General features: G+C 64.7%; 2 protein-coding genes and 1 non-coding gene across 5 annotated transcripts; 1 reads left to right on the top strand and 2 right to left on the bottom strand.

Annotated features, from left to right (window-relative positions):
- The first annotated feature begins 44 nt into the window (after window positions 1-44).
- On the top strand, window positions 45-10555 carry WDR55 (WD repeat domain 55). Of its 3 annotated transcripts, none has more exons than XM_075900051.1 (9): window positions 45-110; window positions 5084-5137; window positions 5311-5462; window positions 6406-6506; window positions 6903-6990; window positions 7638-7817; window positions 8196-8295; window positions 8566-8735; window positions 9407-10555. In XM_075900051.1, the coding sequence occupies exons 2-9, from the start codon at window positions 5132-5134 to the stop codon at window positions 9714-9716; spliced, it is 1107 nt and encodes a 368-aa protein (XP_075756166.1). In that variant the 5' UTR covers window positions 45-110; window positions 5084-5131; the 3' UTR covers window positions 9717-10555. The 3 variants fall into 3 exon arrangements, with proteins under 3 accessions (XP_075756166.1, XP_075756167.1, XP_075756165.1); XM_075900052.1 differs by lacking the exon at window positions 45-110 and adding an exon at window positions 1870-1943; XM_075900050.1 differs by lacking the exon at window positions 45-110 and adding an exon at window positions 3457-3592.
- A 1637-nt stretch (window positions 10556-12192) lies between these two features.
- On the bottom strand, window positions 12193-12275 carry TRNAL-CAG (transfer RNA leucine (anticodon CAG)). The gene has a single exon. It is a non-coding gene; the product is annotated as a tRNA-Leu (tRNA).
- Window positions 12276-14033: 1758 nt separating this feature from the next.
- DND1 (DND microRNA-mediated repression inhibitor 1) lies at window positions 14034-18929 on the bottom strand. The gene is made up of 5 exons (XM_075900053.1): window positions 18724-18929; window positions 16937-17054; window positions 15582-16043; window positions 14702-15121; window positions 14034-14267 (listed from the first exon to the last, which is right to left on the bottom strand). Exons 1-5 carry the CDS (start codon window positions 18745-18747, stop codon window positions 14251-14253), a joined length of 1041 nt encoding a protein of 346 aa, XP_075756168.1. The 5' UTR covers window positions 18748-18929; the 3' UTR covers window positions 14034-14250.
- Between the last annotated feature and the right edge of the window lie 2077 nt (window positions 18930-21006).

Here is a 21006-nt window from a genome sequence, read left to right as displayed (position 1 = left end):
CTTTATGCCCCATGCAGGACTCCTGGGCATTTTGTCTTTCCTTTGGCCTGCTGTGAGGAGAGCTGCGGTCATAGGGCAGCTGCACCTGTATTCTCCTGTGCTGCTGACTGGTAAGACTTGTAACCTTCAGGCTGCAATATAATTGCTCTCAGTGCATGTGTCTGTCTCTGGGTTTGCCTTTTGGGCTGAAGATGGGATGGGGGAGGACTGCCTGTGGGAAGCTTGTGAGGTTTCCTTTCCCTCCTGTGGTAGCTCTCTGGTCCTCACCCATTTGGAACAGCAGGAGGAGCTGATCCCCAGCTGGGGGCTGGCTCATAAGACAAACCTTGCATTCGCTATGGGTCCAGAGTCAGCGCCATGCGGGCCTACAGCCACGTTCGGTGGAGCTCTTGAACCTCTTCCATGGGGTCAGCCACACTCCAGGCTCCCCAGGGGTGCCCCTCACTGGTCCCCAGACAATCCCTGGGCCCAGTGTGTTTGGCAGGAGGAAGGGAAATGCCCCCTTGGAATCTGGGCCACAGTGACCCAGTACTGTGCCAGAAGGGCAGGCACCCCCTAGAAAAGAGGCTTAAAAATATGAACTCTCCCCCCACAAGAGAACGGGGCCCAGAACCTCGCTGTGCGATTTTTTCAGCCTTCTGCCAGGAATTGCTTTCCAAGAGGAGGGATGTTTTGGAAGCATTTCGCTGGGTCTCTGCCCCCTGGACTGCTGAGTGGCAGCCACGAGGAGGTTCCAAAGAGGCTGGAGAGAGGCTGTTCTCAGTAGTGACAGATGGCAGAACAAGGAGCAATGGTCTCAAGTTGCAGTGGGAGAGGTCCAGGTTGGATATTAGGAAAAACTATTTCACTAGGAGGGTGGTGAAGCACTGGAATGGGTTACCTAGGGAAGTAGTGGAGTCTCCATCCCTAGAGGTATTTAAGTCTCGGCTTGACAAAGCCCTGGCCAGGTTGATTTAGATGGGATTGGTCCTGCCTAGAGCGGGGGGCTGGACTTGACGACCTTCTGGGGTCTCTTCCAGCTCTATGGTTCTAGGATAAGGGGATGGTTGGATGAAATAACATGATCTTGGTAACTAATTGACCATTCATTGTCAGTTGGAAATAGGTCAATGGAGGGATGATAGGAGTTGCTATAGGGAACTTTCTGGGTGTCTGGCTGGTGAGTCTTGCCCACATGCTCAGGGTTTAGCTGATCGCCATATTTGGGGTCGGGAAGGAATTTTCCTCCAGGGTAGATTGGCAGAGGCCCTGGAGGTTTTTCGCCTTCCTCTGTAGCATGGGGTGCAGATCACAGCTGAAGGACTCTCTGCATGTTGGGTCCTTCAAAGTATTTGAAGGCTTCAATATCTGAGACATAGGTGAGAGGATTATTCTAAGAGGGGTGGTTGAGATTCTGTGGCCTGCACTGTGCAGGGGGTCAGACTAGATGATCAGAATGGTCCCTTCTGACCTTAAAGTCTATGAGTCTATGAGCTCCAACAAACTAGCACAGTATGGCCTAGATCCCAGCAGCGGGGAGGGGGGGACAAGTGCTGGAGAAGCTCTGGGTCCTGCTTTTGTATCGGCCTGACACCGCCCCCCACCTCCCCGCAGTCTTGCAGTCAGAGCACAGACTAGCCGGCAGGGCGGGGGCCAGGAGAAGACGGAACCAGCTTTTCAATCCGTGTTAGCGGGGGAGAGGGGGCGCAGAGCTTGGACACAAAGCAGCCCAGGGCGCCCGTGCCTGGCTGGGGAGGGGAGAAGCCAGGGGAAGCGAGCAAGCCCCATGGCCGCTCCCTTGGGGTTCGGCGTTGGCCGCTGCAGCCCTTGATCGCCGGGCGGGCGCTGATTCTAACCCAGCTGCTCGGGTTGCAGCCAGGAGCCGAGCGGCAGCAGCCTCCCAGCGCGGGGGACAAAGCGAAACGCGCCCGGCTAGAGGGGAGGCAGGACCGTGTCCCGCGGCGGTAGGACACTTAGAGGGGCCGCAGCCCCCACACATGGTGCCTGGGCTGCCCCGCCCCCAAGGGACTCAGGGAGGGGAGTGGGACTTGCACGCTGGTCTCCCCCCCAGTCAGCCGGGGGCCCCGCACCTCTGGCGCCGCCGCTCCCCGCGGCCCGGCTGGACACGCAGCTGGCGCCGAAGGCGGCGGAGCCTCCATGGCCGTCGGGGGGGGGGACCCCGCCTGGCGCTTAACGAGCAGAGCGCGGGAGCGGGGAGCGCGGGTCGGTCCTGGCAGGGGCCCCCGCAGAGCCGCTTGCGAGGCGGGGCTTGCCCCTTAAAGGGCCCATTTACGTCACTCCTGGCCACGCCCCCTGGTAGCTCTTCTGGCTCGTGGCAGGCCTCCACCCTCGGGCCGGCTCTAGCTCAGCGGTTACTTCGCGATTCTAACTTGTTGGAAACCCAGCCACTAGGGTTCGAGACCCGCGGGCGCTGCCCGGCCTTTTGCCCGCGGCTGCCACTGTACCCCTCGGCACGCGGCCCGGGCTCAGCCCCGTCGCTCCAGGCTCCCACCTGCCACCCATTTGCCTGGACTAGCCATGGGGGCCGTGCCCGGGAACACTGGGCCCCCAGGGGCTTGCAGGGGAGCCCCCCACAGCCCAATTGACGCACTGGGGTGGGTGGGCAGAGCCGAGCCGGGTCTAGAGTTCTGCTTCACCCCTGTGGGGGGCACTGTCAGGTGCTTCCCCCTGGCTCTGGTTTCTGCCGCCTGGAAGGGGAGCTGGCTGGGAGACCGATGGGCCCTGTAGGTCAGGGTATAAAGGCAGCTGCTTCTCCCAGGCCTGGCCAGAGCGGTTCTCTGGCTGGGGCTGGGAGAAGGAGCCACTGAGCTTCCTGAGCACATTGCACGTGATGGGCCAGAGCCCGCCTGGCTTGCAGAATAAGGCGGGGGGATGTCAGGGGTACAGTGAGTGCAAGGCCCGTATCCGCCATTAGCCCCGCTGTCAATGGGGGGTAGGGGATGCCATTTGCCTGCTTCCTAGGGCCAGGAATACTGACCCCAGCCATAGGAAAAGTGGCAGGACAGCCACGGCTTGGAGCCTCTCGGCCTCCCCCTGGAAGCTGCCGCTGGGCAGCTGAGCTAAGCCTGGGCCACTGGCCAGCTGCGGCTCCCCATGGCCAGCTATGGAGCCTTAGTGCCAAGCCCACGGCACCCCGGCGCTCAGAGCTCCCTGCAGGGGGGGATCCGGTGGGGTACGGCCTGGGGCTGCACCGGGCTTGTGGGAACGGTGACCCCGCCCCCGTTTGCGCCTGGGCTAAGCCGGCCCGCGCGGCAGGTAAAACAAGCCCCAGCGTGCGAGGGCCCAGCCGGGCGGAACCCGCGGGAAAAAACAACAGGCGGCCCGCGGGTCTCGAACCCCCGACGCGGGCGCTGGCAGCGGGATTGGCGAAGGGACCCCTGAGCTAGAGCCGGCGCGAGGACGCCCCCTGTCCGCGAGCCCTAAGAGCTGGGAGCGGGGCGGGGCAACCGGACGTAACAGGCCCGCCCCCGGCGCGTCCTGGCAGGGGAAAGGACAACCCGGCGCCGACTGCGGGCGCCGCTCTGGGGCCGGGCGCGCCTCTACTGCACCGCTGCCAGGACCGCCCCGCGCCGAGATGGCGGCGCCCGGAGAGGTGAGCGTGAGTCTGAGCCAGGTTCCCTCTGGCGGCCCCGTTCTGCAGAGCGACCCCTGCTGCGGGGGGCGAGAGCTCGGCGCTGGGCCCCAGGGCCGCCCGCAGCACGTTGGCGGCTGGGCGGGAGCTCCAGTGACGCCGCCGGGCCCCTCTGCCCGGTCTGAGCTCTGCCTCCTTCCTGGCCGCTCCGCTCCCCGCCTCTCGCCAGCAGCGCACACCGTGTTCTCCGCCCTGGGCCAGCCCTGGTGGCGGCGCCGGCCGTCGTTAGGTTCCAGAGTGAACGCGCCAGGAGTGGCCCGTGCCCGCGGGAGCTGGTGGCAGGCGGGGCTGCGCCTGGCCAGGTGCTGTCATTGGGTGGCGCTTGGGGCTTTTGCCTCCCCCCACCAGGCATCCGCGCTAGTGACCTGATGACTCGGTCGTGCTGGTCCAAAGAGCAGCGCGGGGCCCAGCTCAGGCTTTTGCTGGGATCCGCCGGCCCGTCTGGATCCACTCGGTTCATCCTCCGCTCCAAACGTGCGCCAGTCTAGAACGGGGGCGGCTTTCAGTGGATTCACTTACATCCCAGCAAAGCCCTTCGTGGCCACAGGGAGCAGGAGAACCCTGGTTAAACCACGCTCCTCTTCCCCAGCTGTAGTTACACCACTCCAGCGTCTGTATGTGGAAGAGGCCTAAGGCTCTGTCCCCAGGAAAGAGAAGGGCTGTGCCACTCGTTCCATTTTTATAACAGAAGGGCTGTGTCTACACTGGCGCCATCTTGCGCCAGAGATTTGCAAATGAGGCTAAGCGTGGAATATCACTGAGCCTCATTTGCATATCGAATGAGCCGCCATTTTTGCAGAAGAGGCTCTTGCGCCACAAGGAGGATCTACACGGCCCCTTCTTGCGGAAGAAAACCCCTCTTGCACAACGCCGTTATTCCTGAAAGTAATCAGCGTAGCCACGCTCCAGAGCTTGCCCCCTCGCTCCAACAGGGCTCTGACGAAGTCAGTCCTTCAGACCCACAAAGGGGGTTTTCGGTGGCTATCCGTTCAGAACGGCTTCGGCCGAGGATATCGCTTCACAGGGCTTTCCCTTAACGGGGGGGAGGACTTGCTAGAAATTCCCCCTTTGATACGCTCCAAGAGCCCATGCCAGGCCCAGTATTCGGTTAGTTTTTTGTCGTTCCTGACACTTCCCAAGGCCCCCATCCCATCTCCCGCAAAGGGGCCGCCTAGGACCCCGGCCCATGAGAACACCCCACCTTGGCATGTTCCGGTGGCCTCCAAAGATCCGTCGTTCACTAAGGGTTTTCCAGGCTATCGCAGGAAATAGCCACATGGCATCTCCCAGCTCCGGGCCTAAGGGACGTGTCTGGTGGGGCTGGAGTAGGTGCATTGCCTGCAGTGGGTGTCTTTGGTGGCAGCTGGGTGGAGGCCACATCGCCTGGAACTGGCTCCCCAGGGTGCTCCTCCTCCCATTTAAATCCGATGGTCTCGTTCTCCCCCTGCCTAGGAAGCGTCTCAGGAGCTGGAGGCGGACGTGGAGGAGGACGCAGGGCACATGCAGGTGGGCCCCCCTGTGGGTGCATGTCGGACGGGCAGTGGGGGGCTCTGCTGGTGTCCCCTTGTAGGTGGGGAGGGTTCAGTAGTGGGGAATCACAAGCCCTATTGGCGGCCCGTCTGCGTTTGGGGCAGTGAGCCCCTCGGTGCTGACCTTTCCTGTATCCCGATCCCACAAAGGCAGATCCAGAGGAGGAGCCGGAGCCAGAGCCAGAGCCCAGGCTCCGAGACACCCCAGAGGACATCTCCTTTGAAGCTGCTGCCAACACCATTGCCTTCCACCCCAGCCAGGACATCCTGGCCGCTGGCGATGTGGAGGGGGACGTCTACGTGTGAGTGGGCGCTAGCTGAGCGGGGAGCGCTGTGTAGTTCATCAGCCACGGGCCCTCGCGGAAACCCCCGGAGCCAGCACTGCTCAGGAGGGAGAGGGCCCGTGTGGGGTGTGTACCTGAGGCCCCTCTAGCCCCTCCCCACCTCTGTTGCTAGGAGCTGGACTCAGCTGCTGGGGGTGTGGCCCCAGGAGAAGTGTGGGGAGAGGCTCCCAGTGTGTTCAGAGGGGTTTCTCCATGCTCCGAGGCTGAGTTGGTTGACGATCCTGCTTGTCTCTGGGAAGGAAGGTGGGGGCTGGGCCAGGCCGTTTCTGATGTCGGGCTTTTGGGATGCCCGTCCTCCTTCCTCCAGCAACGGCTTAGCCTGGGAACAGGGTCTTGGCTGGCAGCGCGCCATTTCCCACCGGCAGTGCCTCCGCTCGGTCCTTGCACGCTGTCTGCCACGGGGGTCCCCGATCCCATGACCTCCCTGGCACCCCACTCCAAGGCCCTGCACCAGCCCCAAGCAGCAGTGGCAGCGGTTCTGGGGCCTCTCCCCCCGAGCACCGCAGACTGAGACAGGGATGTAGCACAAGCCATGGAGCGGCCGTGGGGCCATGCTTTGACCTGTCCATGACTTGCTGGCAGTGAGGGGTGGGAGCAGGGCTCTCCCTGGGGGGGGCTGAGCCTCCATAGCACAGCTGGGGCTCCTGCTCCATCCGGGTCCTTGTTCTTCCGTGTGAGTCCAGCCCCTCCGAGCTCTGGCTCCTGTTTCCCCTCCACCCCGGGGAGCGGGCAGCGCCCCTGCAGGTCCCATCCTTCTCCAGGCCTGCATCAGGAAAGCCCCCTCAGGCACAGACCTCCCCAGGCCTGCCCCAGGGCCCCCAGCTGAGGATCTGAATGTGCGTTTGGCGTGACAGGGAGCGAGTCCCCCCGGGTACCCCTTAACCCAGCTGCTTGCGTTCAGGTATTCGCTCTCCTTCCTGGAGGGGGGGAACCGGGAGCTCTGGTCCTCAGGACACCACCTGAAATCCTGCCGGGAGGTGGCCTTTTCCCACGACGGACACAGTGAGTGACCTCCTCTCCCCACCCGGTGTCTCGCTGGGGCGGGGTGGGGGTGCAGGCCAGCCAGCAGGGAGCCGTTCTCTGCCCAGCGTGGGGCAGCCCCTCTGCTTGCACCCTGGCAGGGTCTCAGCCGTGTGGCATGGGGAGGAGCGCGCCGGCTTGGCCGAGACGTCTCGCAGTCACGTGCTGAGCCGGCCTGGCTCTGCTCGGCCCAGTCCACGCGCTGAGCTCCCAGTGTCCGGACGGGAACCCCGCGACCGGCTGTGCTGGGGTCCCGAGAGCCTGGGGCGGGCGGAGAGGGGAGCGAGCAGCAGAGACAAGGCAGCCGGACTGTTGCTCAGGGCCGGGCAGTCGGTCCCTGCCAGGGGGCTGAGTGTACACGGAGTGTCTTGTCCACAGAGCTCTTCACCGTGTCCAAGGACAAAGCCATCCACGTCCTGAGCGTGGAGCAGGGCCGGCTGGTGACGCGCTTCTCCAAGGCCCACAGGTGCGTGTCTGCAGGGGGCTCTGTGCCCCAGACCCCCCAGCACAGCGAGGGCCCCTGGGAACCGACTCCCCACGCTCCGGAGAGCAGGGCGTGGTTCCTCCTGAGCTAGCTTTGGCTCCACATTTCCACCGGGGCAGGAAGCTGGGGTCCCGTGCGCTCCGTCCCCTGTGCCCGTCCGTGAACACGCGGCGCTGCCCTGTGCGGGCTGGGCCGCGTGTGGGGTGGGCAGGGGGGAATCTGTCCCCGTCTCAGACTCGTGGGAGCAGCGGGAATGACCAGGAAGCTGGAGCCGGCCAGGGGGCTCGGTTGCCACCAGCCACCCCCAGTGATTCCCCTGGCTGAGTCGGGCTGTGGGAGCTAGCTCTGGAGGGGGCTGGTGCCGCCCGCCATGCTGATGGGAGGCGCTGCGCTCTCCAGATGGCTCGGCCGAGAGGGCCCAGAGCTCCCTGCTCCCGAGGATGGCTCCTTCCATGCTCCCGCACCTGAGGAGCGCCCGGCGTGCTGGGGGAGCCCTGCCGCAACGCCGCCCGGGCTGGGTACCGTGGTGAGAGCTGCCCTCTCCCCGGGGCACAGCGGGAGCGTCCGCGAGGCCCCTCGGGCAACCAGGTCTCTGTGCCAGGCGGGTGACCGGGGCGGGGTCTCCGCAGCGTGGCCCTGAACAGCCTGCTGGTGCTGGACGAGCAGCTGCTCGCCACGGGGGACGAGGGCGGGACGCTGAAGCTGTGGGACCTGCGCCGGGGTGCCGCCGTCATGGACCTGCGCCAGCACGAGGAGTACATCGGCGCCATGGCCGTGGACCAGCACAAGAGACTCCTGCTCACTGCCAGGTGGGCTTGGCTCCGCGGTGGCGCCGGGCAGGCCTGCAGGCCCGTGGGGCAGCGAAGATGGGGGGGGGTTACACCCCACTGGCTCTGCTAGTCCGGGCTGCAGGTACCCTCTCCCCACCCCTGAAGGGCATCAGCAGGCCCCGCCCCTTGGGCATCGCTTGAGTCTGTCGCGCTTCTCATCCCGGGGGCCCTGCCAGGGAGATCGCTCACCATGCGGCCGGGTGCGCGGCCATGCTGGGGGGTGACGCTGGCCGAACCGGGGGTCGGGGAGCGTGAAGGTGACTCTGGCCAGGGGGCTGGGTGAAGGTGACGCTGGCCGGGCCGGGGGGCAGTGAGGAGTCCCCCGTCTGAGTGGGATGTCCCGCTTTGATCCCGCAGCGGCGATGGCACCATGGGCGTCTTCAACATCAGGAGGCGGCGCTTTGAGCTGGTCTCGGAGCCCCAGAGCGGGGACCTGACGTCCATCGCGCTCATGAAGGTAGGAGCTTGCGGGCGCCCTCAGGGGTAGCAACACCGACCCAGGCTTCCCAGCCTCGGTGCTCGGCTGTTCCCGCCGCGGGCGCCCTGGGCCGTTTAAGATTCAGCCAGATGGTCCCAGGCCCCTGCTGAGATAAACGCGGGAGCCCGGCCGGTTCTGGCTCTCCCTGCTGATGGGTGCGCCCCCTGCTGGAGAGCCCGTCGGGGGGTGGGGCCTGTCCCACGCTGCTGCTTTTTTCAGCTCCGCCTCTTTCTCTTCCTGCTGGCGCAGCGGGGGAAGAAAGTGGCCTGTGGCTCTAGCGAGGGGACCATTTATCTCTTCAACTGGGCCGGCTTTGGGGCCACTAGCGACCGCTTCGCCATAAAGGCCGAGTCCATCGACTGCATGGTCCCCGTCACCGACAACGTCCTGTGCACCGGGTCCACGGACGGCGTCATCAGGTGAGAGTGGCCAGTGCCAGCTCCCAGCAGCGAGGCTGGGAACGGGGGGGGAGGGGGAATGGGGCTGCCTTGCTGCTGCCCGCCGGGCTGGGGGGTGGCGCTGAGCTGCCCTGAGGGTTTCCAGGAGATGGGGGGGTCGGGGGCTTCAGGCAGCCAGCTGGGCTGGGTCCCAGGATGCCACCCAGGGTCTGTTGGTGGGAACTCGGGAGCCGAGCTGCTAACGCCTCGGAGGCAGCAGAAGTGGAAGGAATGTCCCCGCCCCGGCTGGGCTTGCTGTGCGTCCCCACTGCCCTTGGTGCTCGGGCTGCGCCTGTTCTCAGTGCACTTCCCTGCGGCGGCCGGGCGGGGCCTGGGCTCCGGGGTGCTCGCAGGAACTCCCGGCAGGGGGTGAGGCCTTGTCTCCTTGGAGACGGGTCTGTTGTGCCCTGGGCTTGCCTAGCTCTTGCTTCTTAGGCCCGAATTCGGGGTTAAACCCCGTTCCGCCCTGAGCTCCCGGCTCTGAGGCCCCCGTTGGGGGCGGGTGGTGGCGGATTCAAGGTTGCCAAGTGTTGGCCCTGTGTTAGCCTCCTAACTTCATGGGGGCCCCAGGACCCTCCCCGGGGCGGGCTGGCTGAGCCCAGCACAGGATCCGCAGCGCTGGCCTTGGCTGATCGGGCGCCTGCTCGTCCCAGGGCGGTGAACATCCTGCCGAACCGGGTGATTGGCAGCGTTGGGCAGCACGTGGGGGAGCCCGTCGAGCAGCTGGCCACGTCCCACACCGGGCAGCTGCTGGCCAGCTGTGGCCACGACCAGAAGGTGAAGTTCTGGGACATCTCGGCGCTGCCCGCGGTGGTGGTGGACGATTACCGCCGGCGGAAGAAGAGCGGGCAGCTGAAGGCCCTGAGCCGCAAGGCCCTGGGCGGCGGCGAGGACTTCTTTGCCGGCCTGAGGGAGGAGGCCCCGAAGGAGCAGCAGGAGGGCGACAGCGAGGACAGCAACTGAGGGACGCCCCGCGGCCGGGAAGCCCTGCGGGGACGCTGGCTGTGCAGCCAGCAGAGGCTGCAGCCGCGCCATGGTGGGAGCAGCTGGAGGCCACGCACCGTCCCCTGTAGAGGCCCGGCTCTCCTGGGCGCCTTCCCTTGGCCAGCATGGCCTGGGCAGGGGCTCCCCCGGGACCATGCTCCTCAGGAAGGGACAGGGAAAAGGGCTGAAACCGACTCAGGCGGAGATGACGTACCTGGGCCCCTCCCCCGCCTGTGGTGAGACCAGGCGCCTTCTGGTTGGCAGTTGCAACGGGCCCCCAGGGCTCTGCGCCTCCCCCCACCCGGTGGCCCCTGCAGCACCCGGCCCCCCCAAAGGGCAGGGGCCTAGCCCTGGCAGCTGCGCCTTGGTGGGGGCAAAGCGGCCGAGGGCGGCGTTGGCACCATGTGGGGACCCCGCAGACCCTGGGGCCCGTCTCCGCAGTGAGGCCTTGGCACCCCCTGTGCTGAGTGGGGTGGTGCCGGGGGCAACCTGGCCCCCATATTTGGTCCTGCTCCAGGTGCTCATACAGGGCTTCCTGCCACGCTGGCATGGTAAAGCACCACGGCAGTTACAGCCACTGGGCAGAGCTGCGGCGCGGAGGACACCACGGCGCGCAGACCCGGTTCCTCGGCGTCCGGATGGGCCGGGTGGGAGCGGCAGAGCCCCCAGCGCGCGGGGAGAGGAAATTGGTGCAGAGCTCGTCTGCAGCCGCTCCACACGGGCCAGCACAGGATGGAAGGAAACCGCGAGGGGGGCGTCGGCCCCAATGGGCGCTGCACCTGTGGCTGTTGATAATAAAGCGCATTGGCTGCCTGGTACTGTGGGCCCCGCAGGGGCCGTGTGCAGTGACCTGCTCTGTCTGCTCCAGGGGTCCTAGGACAGGAGTGGGCAAAATGCAGCCTCAGCCCCCCAGGCCCTCCTGTCCCTACCTGCCCCCCACTCGGCGTGCCTGGGGCAAGTGTGTGTCTGCCTGCCCCTTGGGTGAAGGGGTCACTGGGTTCCACGTGCTGCTTCCGCTCTGGCACCACCCTCAGCTTCCAGCCCGGCCAGTGGGAGCTGGGGGGGTAATACTTAGGGGTCGGGACAGTGCAGAGATGCCCTGCCTCCCCCTCTCCCAAGACACTCTCTCCCCCCCTCCCCCGCAGAGGCTGGTGTGTGGCCTGTGGGGTTACCAGCTGGGAGCCATCTGTGGTAAGCACCTCCCGCCCAGAACCTGCCCCCCCAACCTCTGCACATGCTGTCCCCCATTCTCCCACGTGGCGCACACTCCTGCCCCCCCAAGCTCCCTCCTGCACCCAATCTCCCTCCCAGATCCCATGCGTACAGCCTGGGCTAACTTGAGTCCCGCCCCCCCCCAAGCTGCTCTGTGGGGCTGGGCCCTTAGCCTGGGGCGCTGCTGCTTGGGAACTCCAGGTAGTGCTGGGGCAGCGGGCTGGCTTAGCGGCTGGGCACAGAGAAGGCCAGTGTCCTCCCCTGGACAGCACAGGCAGGGGAGCAGGAAGAGCCCCCACAGCTGCCAGTGGTGGGCCAACTGCGGCAGGGAGGGGCAGGGCTGGCACCCATGGGTGGCACCTTGTCCAGAGGGGCCTGGTGGGCGGGTTCTGTTGGGCCACTAGCCTGAGCTGGAGCAGCTGCCCGGCCAGGCACTCCAGGGGCCCTGCTCTGCCCTCCCTTTCCACGTGTGGGGCTCCCCCCAGGGCACAATTCCTGGGCCCCCGGCCAGTGCATCCACTCCCCTGCTCTAGTCACCCTGCAGCAGCTCTGCCTGCCTGCTGCCTGCAGCATCTGATGGAAATAAGGGGGAGGGTGATGCTGTTGCTCCACCCCCTTCCTGCTGCCACCCCGAGGGCTGTGGGACACCCCACCCCCGTCCCTCTGTCCCATGGGAACATCCAGCCTGCTGGGGGCGCAATTTGTACTCTGGGTTTCAGCTGCAGTGAGGCCCGGGCTGGAGGCCCATCGCTCCCCCTCAGCCTGCCACAGGCCCGTCTCCCTAGGCCCCTGCATGCTGAGGGAGCCCCATAGGGCCCCCCCGCCTGGGCTTCCCTATGCCCCCCCCCCATTAGCCCAGAATTGCTTCTAGGGCCTGCACCCTGGTGGTTTTTGCCTGGGGCCCGTAGCAGGCGGGGCCCAGTGGCAGTTTGGAGGTGGGGGGATGCAGGGGGTGGCAGGGCCTTCACCTGGCAGATCAGCCTCAGCCCCTGCCTCCCTCAGCCCAGACCCCCTCTGGACACAAGGGGCAGGACAGCTGGAGCGAGCGACCCTGCCATGACTGCAGGCCACGGGCCCTGCTTCCTGCTGACCCTGGATCTCTCAGCCTGAGACCTCAGCATTCGCCTTCTGAGGGGACCTGGGAGAGTGAATTGCTCCTGGGCACCCCGGGGCTTTGGGACAGCAGCCGCATCCAGACATTTGCCTCAGTGGTGCCAGCGCCCAGTTTAACAAAAACAGCAGTTGTCAGAAGTGGGATTCGAACCCACGCCTCCAGGGGAGACTGCGACCTGAACGCAGCGCCTTAGACCGCTCGGCCATCCTGACGGCTGGGGACAGGTGGGGCAGGAAGCTGTGGTAGTTCCCAGCCAGCACCGGGCAGGAGTTTGCTCCACTTGGCTGTTGCTAGCTCCGGGTGGTTCCTCCCCTGGCCCGTCCCCAGGGGCCGCAGGGCCTGGCTCCGCTTGTGGGGACCTGCCAGCCTGCGGCTAGTCTGAGCCACAGCCGTTTCCCTCACTACCGGCCATGGCAGCGGAGGGGGGGCCAGGGCACCGTGGCTCCAGGCAGGGCTGGCCATGGCATAACTGGCGCTGTGGGGACCTGGGGAGAGTGGGGGCGAATTAGCCCAGGAGGGGGAGTGAAAGACAGGATGTGGCCTCAGACTGTCAAAGGGATTTAGGCACCACCCCAGCTGCTTAAAAAAAAAAAAAAAAAAAAAATCAGAGGTAAAATACCTTTACCAATCGAGTCTGCCACTTCCCCCCCTCCCCCAGCCTGGGGCCCTGACCCCTGGCAGCCACTGCAGCAAGATGGGGACGGTGGAGCGTTTGTTTGTTTGCCGTTCCTATTACGCCCTCGGGCCTGTGAGCTCCAGAGCCTGCCCCCAGCCTGTCGGTCCCTCGTGCAGCACCCGGCACGGCTCTGCCCTGCCCAGGCCCTGGGGCAGCCACACTCACCGAGCCGGGATTCAGCCGCCTGCTGCGCCGTGCTCGGAGAACGAGGGGGAGGGGGCATTATGGAAGGAGCAGCACATGCACCGGGGTGAGGAATTAACGGGGCCAGGGGGTGCCTGGGTGGGAGGGGAAGGGAAGAGGGAACGCGCAGTGCATTGGCTTTGGCAACCGAGATGCCCAGAGCCCCGTTCATTCTTCAGGGGAGCAGCAGGTTCTGGGGTGGAGCAAACCTGGGGAGTGACAATGCAGGAGGGGACTGTGTGCAAGAGGGAGGGAGGGGTCCAGCTGTGGGGGCACGGGGGGGAGGGGGCACCACACACCAGGTGACAGGACACGGTATTTGCCTTTCAGGCTATTTTACTAGAACCCCCCCCCCCGAATGCCCATTCATACACAGCAGCCAATGCCATGCCCTGCAGCCCCCTGCTCATAAATACCTCGCGGCCTCAGAAAGGCGTCACTTCTCATTAAAAACCGCTCCCGTCTGCGCCAGCCACGACCCCCCTCTGGGCAGGAGCCCAAGTCTGCCCCCAGCCCCGCCCAGGGCCCACAGGGCCACACCTGGGCCCGGAGCAACCCACCCTGGATTCTCCCCAGCAGCGCAGGCAGCATCGGGGGGGGGGTCTCCCCCTCCCCAGCACTTGTCCCGTGCTCTGCCCCACGGCACGGGACAGTCCCTGGACCTCACCGCCCGGGCCCAGCCAGGAACTCAACCAAGCTGCTAAGGCAAAGGAAACAACCTTCAACGGAAACAAAAAGTCAAGGGACCAAGGTCTAGGCCCAGGAATTTAAACAGAGCAGCTCCCCCAGCTGGGGGTGGGCAGCTTGTTCTGCACCTGCAGGCCCTGGGCCGATCCAGCTCTGTGCTTAGGTGCCAGGGACAGTCATCGACTGGCCAGTCTAGTGGCAGGAAGTTCCCCAGTCCCTCTCCAAACAGCACTGAGCGGCCCCCTCCCCTACCAAGCTGGCGGGAGCATTTAGATACAACCAACCCCCAAACTGAACTAAAGACAAATCTTTGCACCATGCAGGCTCTGGGAGGCGGAGGGGTTCCGCACTGCCTGGCCAGCAGAGCCCGTGGGACGCCGCACGACACCCGCCTCCCGGTCGCCCCACCCAGGCACAGCAGGAGCAGAGCCCAAACATTTAAAACCTACAACAAACACGTTGAACAGAGAAACCAAACCGAGCGGCCGGGGGCGGAGGCGGCTGCTCAGCACCTCGCCCTGTAAGACCAGCTTACAGCACGTCCGCACACCCGGCCCCCGCCCCGGCCCAGCCACAGGAGCCAGAGGAGCATCCCCCCCCCCCCACGAGGGGCAGCGTGTGGCTCTGTCGAGGCATCCAGCCTACACCGCCAGGCACCCTGTGGGGGAAGGAAGAGCCAGTTAGAACCAGAAGCGCCACAGCAGCCCCCCACTCCCCCTCCAGCCTTTCCTGCAACTCTCGGCTCCTTCACCCTCAGCTCACACCCATCCCCTCCAGCCACGGGGAGCATCTCACCCCCCTTCAGCAGGAGACCTTCCCTCTCCCCCTCCCCCAGGCCCAGAGGTCCCCCCCAGCTTGGAGGGCGCTGCCAGGACCAGCCCCGTCTAACAGCAGCAGGGGCTCACCCCCAGGACTAAGCTGCTCTGGCTGGTCTGCAGGAGACCGGCTCCCGCCCCTCACAAGCCCCCCCCCCCCCCCCCCATGGCTCTGTGGTTCCGGCTGAGGCTGGTCCGACAGCATCTCTCCACCAGGAGGTGTTACCGTCCCGGCGGCCGAGACCCGGCGTGCTCAGCCCCCCGCCCAAGGACTCACCCAGCGTCCGGAGCAGCTGCAGCGCGATGGCGTTCTTGGCCTCGGCGTGTCCATCCATGCCCGACATATCCGCTTTGAGCCACAGGAACCCGCTGAAGGGGGAGGGGTAACCGGGAATCACCACCTGATACCAGAACCGCAGCCAGCCGGCCGGGGTGGCTTGGACACATTTGGTCAGGAACACGGGGGGGCCCAGCTGCTGCTTCTTGCACAGGGCGTTCAGACGGTCCAACACGCCGCGGGCCGGCGGCAAGGGGCACGTCTCGGCCTCGCCCGGCACCTGGCTGGGGCCGCCGCCCTCGAAGACACCAGGCTGCAACCTTGCCGGGACGGCGCTCGCCAAGCTGGCCCGGAGCCGCTGCTTCACGTCCAGCTTCAGCCAGTCCACTTCGATCTCCTGTCCGCACAGGCCCAAGTGACCTGTGCGCAAGAGGAAGCGGGTCTCCGGTTCAGCGAGCCGTCCTGGGGCGGAGAACCCAGAGGACACACGCGAGACGCAGGCAGGCGACAGGCGGCAAAAACGCACCCGGATTCCTTCCTCCCCCCTCTCCCCAGGTGTGAGCTCCCGCGAGCGAATCCCTGCAAGGAAGGGCTGGGGTCGCACCCAATGGCTATCGGCCTAACCAGAGAAAGACCCACCCCCGACAGCAGTGGCCGTGCGGCTGCTCTGGCCAAGCTCCCCTTTCTGTCCCGGCGCTTTCTACCCCACGAGGCCGGGGCAATCGGTCAAACAGAAGCAGCTCAACAGCCTCAGGGGCGTCACCGTCGCAGGACAAGAGCCCACCGCTCCCGGTCTAGTGCTCCGAGAAGCCAGAGCACTGGGGGGATCCGCAGGGCCCCTTCCCCTCCTGCCCCGGCCCGGCCCCCCAAGGCCCAGTACCTTCCACCAGGGTTTTCTTGGCCATGGCCGCGGCTCGGTGCGAGTTGTACTTCAGCACGGCGAGCTGCCCCCCTTTCCGGGAGGGGCTGGGATACAGCGAGATGCTCAGGACGCCCGCGGTCATCTCCTGCAGCAGCATCCGCAGCTGGCCCTGCTCCACGGCGGCGGACAGGCCGTCTACGCACAGCTCGCACTTCTCCGTGCTCCGGCAGACCGTGATGGGGCAGCCCTTCTGCACTTCGAAGCTGTTGAGCGCGGCGATGGCGATTTGCGCGCCGCGCCGGTTGCCGTACTTGGCGTAGGCGAAGCCGCGGTTCAGCCCGCTGAAGGTCATCATGAGGCGGAACTCGTACAGCTTGCCCACGCTTTGGAAGAGCGGAATCAGCTTGTTCTCGTAGATGTCCTGCGGGAGCTTGCCAATGAACACCTCCGAGCCGGGGGGAGGGGGGTCCCCGATCCAGCCTGCAGAGGCCCAAGGGAAGCCAAGCAGTGAGACCGAGACGACTGCGCCCCCCAGGAGCTCAGCGCGACAAGAGGCGTGACATCGGGGTGCAGAGCAAACCGGGCCTCGCCAATCAGAGAGGTGGCAGTGAGGGCGGCCCTGCTCGGGGCCCCTCCGCCGGGGGTTTCAAAACAGGGTTTATTGCTGGTTGTTCAAGGGTCGCTTATAGGACAAACGAAATCCGATCATCAGACGACACAGCTCAACCGTTGCCAGTACAGACGTTGAATCCGCGCTTCTCTCAAACGCGCGGCTCAGCGCTGCCTTACGATGGGGGTGCTGGGGCGCAGCCGAGTGAACCATTAACCAAGAAGCCTGGGCCCGTGGGTTGATCCCATCGAATTCACCTCCCCCCCCACCGCAGCTTTGCTGGGGCCCGGCTCACCCCGCCCCCCTGTGGGCTCTGCACCATGCAGCTCTGTGCTCAGAGCCGGCAGCGCGTCTGCCTGGGATTTCGCGCTGACACGGCTGCTGCGTGACACGACGGAACATCCCGCGTCTGCGCGAGGCGCCAGCTGCACCGGCTTCCCCTCTGCGCAACCCGCCCTGGCAAGCCCCCGACTGCGGCCGCGCCCCAGTGTGCCTCCCCTGGAGTAAGCTGTCCCCCCAGTCCTACTACCCCTCTCCCCCCGCCTTTGTCCTGGTCTGGCCAAGCCAGGACAGGTGGAGCCCCCCAGCACAGTCGCTCTTTCACACCAGCTCCCCTCCCGCCAGCATCCTCTTGTCCGGAGGCCCCGCGGTCAGCCCGCTGCCCCCCGCCCAGGGCGCCATTCCCTGCTACTTGCCGCAGAGCGCCGCACCAGGAGCCAGTCCACTGATGGCCCTGTTAGGCCAAAAGCACCTGGCGACGTACCTGGGGGAGGGCCTCCGTACTTCCTCTGGCCATTCACCTGCACCAGCTGGATGCCCGTCTCCTTCACCCAGGCCAACAGGGCTTGCTTGTTGGCCTGATTGACAGCATCGCTCCACATCTGCCAAGGAGCCAGACAGACACGTTTTCCAAGGGCCGCCCGGCTGCTATTTCTGACCTCACGTGGGAGGCGTTCAAAGAACCTGAGTGGCAGGGACCCATCCCACCAGGAGACAGATGCCCATTTGCCGCGGAGACGAGTCTTCCTGCTCGCCAAGGTCAGAGGACACCTGGCATGACGATGGTTCAGCAGAACCACGGTAGATCCTGCGTCACATGGTGACCAGGACCAATGTAGCCGGAGCCCAGCAAAGGCTCCAGGACAAGGTGTCAGGAGAAACCATCTCAGCATTAGACACACACAGATGCCCAAGACCTATAAAGCTATGGGGGCACCTTTGGGAAGGGCAGACAACCACCAGCTCAGACTAAGGGCAGGCCAGGCTACCCAACGGGTGCCAGAGAGACTCTCATGCGCATGTGGTGGTCTCCACTTTGCTCACACCAGCCAGAAGCTGCATTTTCTAAGTCTCAGGTTACGTGGCAGCTGGAGAGAGCAGACTGCCCCTGCTGGCCAAGCCGCAGCCCCTGTACCCTCCCCCCCCCCCCCCCCCCAAAGATCTGGGGATGCGGAAACTGCAGCAAGGAGCTTTTCAAGCCTTTCCCATGTTTGCAGGGCCAGGGACAGCCCAGGTCCCTTTCACCCTGCTAGCTAGTCACTCCCCCGTACAGCCACATTCAGCTCCCAAGCCAACCCCACCTCCCGCCCCCCAGAAGAGGAGTTGCTTCTGGGTTCTGCTAAGCCAGCCATTCCCTTCTCTCTGGTGGCTTAAGGTCCCAGGCCTGCCTGAGCCCCACCACTCTCTAAGGCAACCCCGAGGGGTGTGTGTGTGTGTGTGGGGGGAGAGTAACCACTTCTAAAGTGCTACATTGTCCTGCATTTTGCCACTTCTACAGCTGGAAGCCAGGAACCCAAGGAGGCAGGGAACCAGCGGAGGCAGGCAGGGAGAGACTGAAAGGGGGAGGGAGAATTAGGTGGAAAGCCGAGGCGGCTGGGACATGCTGAGGAGCTGCCTCCTTAGACAGCTCCCCTGCCTCGGGGAACCCAGGGCCCAGGGCTACTCCGCTATCCCGGTGCGGACTCAGTGGGGGGATGAAACGTGGCCACTGACAGAGGCACCGGGATTCCGCTCCCTGGCGCTGCGATCTGGACGCTCAGGCTTGGAGGGCGGAGAACTTGCTGGGGCCCCCGGCCCCCGGCCCCGCAGCGCAGCCCAGGGAAAGCAGCCGGGCAAAGGCAGGAACACACCGGGCCCAGAGAGGAACGAGAAACGCTCCTCGAGCCCAGACGAGCTGAGACCCGCGGGAGGCCAAGGTAGCGCCGAGCCTCAGCGCCCTGGGCAGAGCCAGGCCCCGGCCCGAGGACCCGGCTCGTTGGGCGGCAGCTCCACCCCACCCCGCGAACTGCCGGGTCGAGACCAACCGCGGGGAGCCCCTGGCCCGCACCCACGTCTCGGCCCCGCAGCTCGGGGCGCCCCGCAACGAGCCCTCGGAACCGGCCACCAGGCGCCGACGGCCCCGAGCAGCGACGGCCACAGCCCCGCGAGCCCCCTGGCGGAGGCGCCGCTCGCAGCGAAGGGGGCAGCGGGGCAAGGCGCCGCCACAGGCTCCCCGCGCCCTCGGGCAGGCGGCGGCCCCCTCGCACCTGCGGGCCGGGCCCGGGCGCTCACCTGAGCCTCCAGCGCGCCCTCCATGCTGCGCCAGCCAAGCCCTTCGCAGCCGCGCCTCCGCCCTTTATACCCGCCCAGGCCCTGGAAGCTTCCAGCGCCCCGGCCGGGGCTCGCTCATTGGGCGCTGGCCCGGCTCACCCCGCCCCGGGCAGCAGGGTGGGGCCGGCGGCGAAGCTGCGGTCTGGGCGCATCCCACGCGCGGCTGCCCCGAGCCCGTCCGGCCGCAGGGCCAAGCACGCGGCAGGGGCCGGTCTCCCCGCGGCGGGCCGGGGCCGGGGCCGGGGCCGGGGCCATGCACGTGCCCAGCGAACAGCCCCCGAGCAGGAAAGCGGCTCCGCGCCCGTCGGGCAGGGGGCTCGAATCTGGCCACACGCGGGATAGCCTGGCAAGGGAAAGGCGCATGCGCCGGCAGAGGCACCTTTACGTTGGGGCAGTTGCGCTCTGCCTCGTGTGGTAACAGCCCCCCCCCCCCCCCATCCTGGCCTGTCAGGTGCCCCTGCAGTGCAAGTCACCACGTGGTTGGGAGACACTCAACTACCATCCGCTCCACAACCGGCCTCTCCCGGCAGGAAAGCAGGCCCGGGAGTAGGGGTGGGCAACGCTTTTCGCTGGGGGGGGGGCACTCCGAGGGCCACACTCTTCCAGGCTAGGGATGGAGGGTGCAGGGTCTGGGGTGGAGGCTGGGTGCAGAAGGAAGCTCAGGCTAAAGCACTGAGGTGTAGGGGCAGGGAAGGAGGTCGGGTAAAGGAGGGGTTGTGACCTGGTGCAGGAGGGGCTGCAGTTTGGTTTGTGACCTGGGACAGGCAGCTGGGTTATAGGAAGGGGTGGGGTGGGGTGCCAGGTGCAGGCTCTGGCTGGAATACACTTACCTTTGGCTGCTCCCAGCCAGCAGCCCAGCAGCACCCTGCCTGTCATACCCCAGCATGCCACTCAAAGCAGCCAGCTGCAGGGGCCATGTGTCTGCAGACCACCCCCCCCTTGGGGGACCCTCTGCACATTGCCTGTTCTGCAAGCATGGCCCAGGCGGCCCATGGGAGCTGCGAGTGGCACTTAGGGGCACATGGCCCCCACAGCCACCTGCTTTGGGCAGCGTGCGGGGGCATGGCTGGCAGGAAGTCGTATTTTGCCACCCCTGCCCTAGAGGCAGCGAAACCCACCCAGTGAAGCTGCTCATGGAGAGGCGGAGATTCATTTCTTTTCTCTCAGAATTAACATGACACAGCTCCTTCCCACGGGGCCCTACCCAACCAGCACAGCTTTGGCTGGGTCAGATGCAGCCGTAGCACCTTGACATCAGTACAACTGAATCAGGGGCACCCTTGGAAGTCAACGGAAGTTTTGTGACAAAAATGACAGAATTAGATCCTATTCTATTTGCTTAGGAACCTCAGTCCTTGGTCTACCCTCTCTTTCAGTGCCACTAGTTATCATGAAACTCCCCTGTACTGATAGCTAAGAAGAACTAAGGGTTTGCTGACAGTATGACTTGAATAATTCAGCACCATTCAAATGTATGCAAAAGTAGCAGCTCTGTAATTTTCTTACTTGCCAGGTGGAAAACAGTTGCCAGTTCCTACCCTTACAAAAACGTGCTAAGTGACTGTAACCACTCTTACTTTGGAGAATAAAAAGGAGCTGGGTTCTCATTAATTTAAACAATATCTGGCCTCTTGAACTGCACTTTTAAATACGCCATCATGACAGTCTGCTGAAGATGCAACATTTATTTTAAAGTGACTTGTCGCATTTCAATGCATGCAACTTTCTAATCCGTCTAGGATAGTTCCCAAAAGCCCAGCTCATTAGGCATTCAGCTGCCACTACATTTTGATTGGATTCAGACAAATCTAAACACGCGAGCAGTTACTAAAAGCCTGCAGCTAGCATTAGGGTTTGTACACAGAAGAGATTACAACTCGCCAATGCAGCTGTTTTACAGAATAATCTTGAGAGGGGACGTAGGACTGAGATTAGATGAATGTCTCAAGAAAACTAATGAACAAACAAGCTTGAAGGGATGTAGGGAGGCAGAAATGCCTAAGGGTTACACAGACTCTGGTACACTGATGGCAAGGAAATATTACAGTAAGAAGAGCGGATAAACACTCAGTGGACTTACTGTTAAACTAAGCCCAATGGGCAGCAGCCAAAGCAAAGGAGGCTAAGATGTTTATGAAGGGGACGGAGCGAGTTCACAGAGATCAGCAAGTGATACACAAACTACTGGGGACAGACAGCACAGAGCAACTCCACTAATGTGGGAGAAAACTGGAATTCTTTAGT

The sequence above is a fragment of the Pelodiscus sinensis genome, chromosome 17, assembly GCF_049634645.1.
Source record: "Pelodiscus sinensis isolate JC-2024 chromosome 17, ASM4963464v1, whole genome shotgun sequence".
NCBI classification, from domain to species: Eukaryota; Metazoa; Chordata; order Testudines; family Trionychidae; genus Pelodiscus; species Pelodiscus sinensis.
The sequence above is the reverse complement of the archived record's forward strand: the minus strand, read 5'-3'. Positions and strand labels throughout refer to the sequence as shown.

What these genes read in the sequence shown, in the direction of transcription:
- WDR55 (XM_075900050.1), top strand. An exon ending in AGGACGCAGGGCACATGCAG is followed by an intron (nt 5,138 to 5,310) that starts GTGGGCCCCCCT and finishes GATCCCACAAAG; the next exon opens with GCAGATCCAGAGGAGGAGCC. An exon ending in AGACTCCTGCTCACTGCCAG is followed by an intron (nt 7,818 to 8,195) that starts GTGGGCTTGGCT and finishes TTGATCCCGCAG; the next exon opens with CGGCGATGGCACCATGGGCG.
- DND1 (XM_075900053.1), bottom strand. Translation starts at nt 18,747, where the DNA reads ATGGAGGGCGCGCTGGAGGCTCAG. An exon ending in GTACGGAGGCCCTCCCCCAG is followed by an intron (nt 16,044 to 16,936) that starts GTACGTCGCCAG and finishes GGGCCTCTGCAG; the next exon opens with GCTGGATCGGGGACCCCCCT. An exon ending in CAAGAAAACCCTGGTGGAAG is followed by an intron (nt 15,122 to 15,581) that starts GTACTGGGCCTT and finishes TCTTGCGCACAG; the next exon opens with GTCACTTGGGCCTGTGCGGA.